This window comes from Oncorhynchus kisutch, unplaced genomic scaffold (genome assembly GCF_002021735.2).
Source record: "Oncorhynchus kisutch isolate 150728-3 unplaced genomic scaffold, Okis_V2 Okis09a-Okis19a_hom, whole genome shotgun sequence".
Taxonomy (NCBI): domain Eukaryota; kingdom Metazoa; phylum Chordata; class Actinopteri; order Salmoniformes; family Salmonidae; genus Oncorhynchus; species Oncorhynchus kisutch.
The window spans coordinates 6,708,198-6,711,603 of record NW_022261985.1 but is presented as its reverse complement, the minus strand read 5'-3'; the positions used below and the strand labels follow the sequence as shown (position 1 = coordinate 6,711,603).

General features: G+C 50.9%; 1 protein-coding gene across 1 annotated transcript; it reads left to right on the top strand.

The window, feature by feature from the left end:
• Nucleotides 1-1,200: 1,200 nt before the first annotated feature.
• On the top strand, nt 1,201-2,299 carry LOC116360522 (uncharacterized histidine-rich protein DDB_G0274557-like). The gene is made up of 2 exons (XM_031815229.1): nt 1,201-1,232; nt 1,363-2,299. The coding sequence occupies exons 1-2, from the start codon at nt 1,201-1,203 to the stop codon at nt 2,297-2,299; spliced, it is 969 nt and encodes a 322-aa protein (XP_031671089.1).
• Nucleotides 2,300-3,406: the final 1,107 nt, after the last annotated feature.

Sequence of the window (3,406 nt, the reverse complement as noted above, 5' to 3'; positions counted from 1 at the left end):
CCCTCTATCCCTCCCTCTCTCCATCCATCCCTCTATCCCTCCCTCTCTCCATCCATCCCTCTACCATTCCCCCTCCTTCTCTCCTCCCTCTACCCTTCCCTCTCTCCATCCATTCCTCTATCCCTCCCTCTCCATCCATCCCTCTATCCCTCCCTCTCTCCATCCATCCCTCTATCTCTCCCTCTCTCCATCCATCCCTCTACCATTCCCCCTCCTCCTCTCCTCCCTCTACCCTTCCCTCTCTCCATCCATCCCTCTATCCCTCCCTCTCTCCATCCATCCCTCTATCCCTCCCTCTCTCCATCCATCCCTCTACCATTCCCTCTCTCCATCCATCCCTCTACCCTTCCCTCTCTCCATCCATCCATCCCTCTACCCTTCCCCCTCCTCCTCTCCTCCCTCTACCCTTCCCCCTCCTCCTCTCCTCCCTCTATCCTTCCCTCTCTCCATCCATCCCTCTATCCCTCCCTCATTCTGTCAATTGTTCTAGAATCCCCCTCTCTCTTCTTCCCATGCCAGAATATTTATGTCTCTTTCTCGCTCTCTCATGCCTTCCCGTGCCCTAGGGTCTCCTCCTCCACTCCTTCTCTATGTCGTTAGACAGTATAACGACGCACCACTAATGCTCTGACAGGCCACTGAACCGGGCTGGCGCCGCTGGGCTGAACTGGGGATGGGGACAGGATCCGGAGAGAAAGAGAGAAGGAGATAGAGATGGAGAGAGTGTGACAAGGAGAAAGAGAGTGGGCAAACGAGTGGGTTCTCCCAAAGCTAGCTGGCATGAGTAGCTAGCTGGCATGAGTAGCTAGCTGACATGAGTAGCTAGCTGGCATGAGTAGCTAGCTGGCATGAGTAGCTAGCTGACATGAGTAAACACATATCCAAGAAAACTCTTGGAAGACAATGGAAGTTGAATAGAATAATGAATATTCCTCCTTTTATGGCCCAGTATTATTAAACAGCATCATGTTCCGGTATTAAAGCCATCAGAGGTTCCATGGTGAAAGGGTTCCAACGCCCAGTGGTTTGGTTTGGTGAGGGGTAGAGGGAAACGTTTCCTGATTTCACTGGCTGGGTCTTATATAGGGGCTGGGGGCAATAAAACAAGTCTCTCTATCGCTCTCCCTCCCCGTTACACCAGGACACTGATATTATCAGTCAGGCAGTTCTTCATCCCTCCCTCTGTCTTATAGCTGTGATATGGACATAGTTGTGAACATTGTGAGGACAAGGTAAGAGAGGGAGAGATAATCAGGACCTGGATGTCGGGGACTGGATGAGAAATAAGGTCAAGGTTTGAATATAGATGAATATAGATGAATATAGATACACAACCCAGACTACTATCTGTCTGCCTTGAAGTTACCCTTACACCTCTACCCACCACCAACCCAACCCATACACCTCTACCCATCACCAACCCAACCCATACACCTCTACCCATCACCAACCCAACCCATACACCTCCACTCATCACCAACCCAACCCATACACCTCCACTCATCACCAACCCAACCCATACACCTCTACCCACCACCAACCCAACCCTTACACCTCTACCCATCACCAGCCCAACCCTTACACTGCTACCCATCACCAACCCAACCCTAACACCTCTACCCACCACCAACCCAACCCTTACACCTCTACCCATCACCAACCCAACCCATACACCTCTACCCATCACCAACCCAGAAGTTACCCTTACACCTCTAATCATCACCAACCCAACCCTTACACCTCTACCCACCACCAACCCAACCCTTACACCTCTACTCATCACCAACCCAACCCTTACACCTTTACCCATCACCAACCCAACCCTTACACCTCTACCCACCACCAACCCAACCCTTACACCTCTACCCACCACCAACCCAACCCTTACACCTCTACCCATCACCAACCCAACCCTTACACCTCTACCCACCACCAACCCAACCCTTACACCTCTACCCATCACCAACCCAACCCTTACACCTCTACTCATCACCAACCCAACCCTTACACCTCTACCCATCACCAACCCAACCCTTACACCTCTACCCATCACCAACCCAACCCTTACACCTCTACTCATCACCAACCCAACCCTTACACCTCTACCCATCACCAACCCAACCCTTACACCTCTACCCGTCACCAACCCAACCCTTACACCTCTACCAATCACCAACCCAACATTATTCCCAAGCCTGTTGCACCTGGCCCCCAACCACCCCTCACTATCTCCTCTCCTCTCCAGTCAATGGGGACAGGGGTTAAGACTTGGTCTAACAACATGTCTGTAGGCAATTAGTGTCGCTGGTAAAAACAACATTTCATTTATACTCCGGGAGGACTGTCTGTAGACCGTCGCTGAGACTCCGGGTGGACTGTCTGTAAACCGTCACTGAGACTCCGGGTGGACAGTCTGTAGACCGTCACTGAGACTCCGGGTGGACTGTCTGTAGACCGTCGCTGAGACTCCGGGTGGACTGTCTGTAGACCGTCGCTGAGACCCCGGGTGGACTGTCTGTAGACCGTCGCTGAGACTCCGGGTGGACTGTCTGTAGACCGTCTCTGAGACTCCGGGTGGACTGTCTGTAGACTTCCTTGTCACACAGACATGAAAAAACTGTACGCCTCTGCGTCTATCGCAACGTCCGTTGCCATGGCTACCGGACTGCCACAGAAACCAGTCCAAACCCCCCCCCCCCCGTGACAAGACAGCGCAGGAGTTCTCTCATTCGCAGGTAGAATGACCTGCTTTCATTTTCATCAAGCTCACAACCGTAAAGCTATTCTCTGTAAGCTCGTCATTACCTTGTAAATAATGATATTGTCGAGAGTTTATTTTCCTGTGATAATGAATAAAACGTAGCTGAAGTTGTCAGCTTTGCTCTGGTCATTATTTGAACTGACTAGCCAGCTAGCTAACACGCTAACAAGCTACCAACGAACACAAACATTGTTTAGAAAGTTGATTTTAGTTGCCTGGCTTGACATCTACTCAATCCATGTTTAAACGGAGACGTTTATCGGTGGTAAAATAGAGCCACTACACTATTTGGAGCAGTGGGCTGTTGATATCGTGCAGAAACTGTGGTTTTGTGATTAATACAGGACTGTAGCTTCATACATAATTCATAGAGCCTCCTGAGACTGAGGCAGGAGACCAGGGAGCAGAGAGCAGAGTGGAGAAGATACACACAGGAAGTTTCAGGTTTAACCCATATGGTCTGGGAGATAGAGAGGCCTCTGAGACTGAGGTAGAGAGAGGGAGGAAGAGAGAGAGAGAGAGAAGAGAGCGAGAGAGAAGAGAGAGATAGAGAGAGAGTGTGTGAGAGAGAGAGAGAGTGAGAGAGAGAGAGAGAGCGAGAGAGAGAGAGAGAGAGAGAGAGAGAGAGAGAGCGAGAGAGCGAGA

Excerpts from the sequence above, each read along its gene's own strand:
- LOC116360522 (XM_031815229.1), top strand. The coding sequence starts at position 1,201 with ATGGACATAGTTGTGAACATTGTGAGGACAAG. Across the intron at positions 1,233-1,362 it reads GTGAACATTGTGAGGACAAG|TTACCCTTACACCTCTACCC; the intron begins GTAAGAGAGGGA and ends TCTGCCTTGAAG.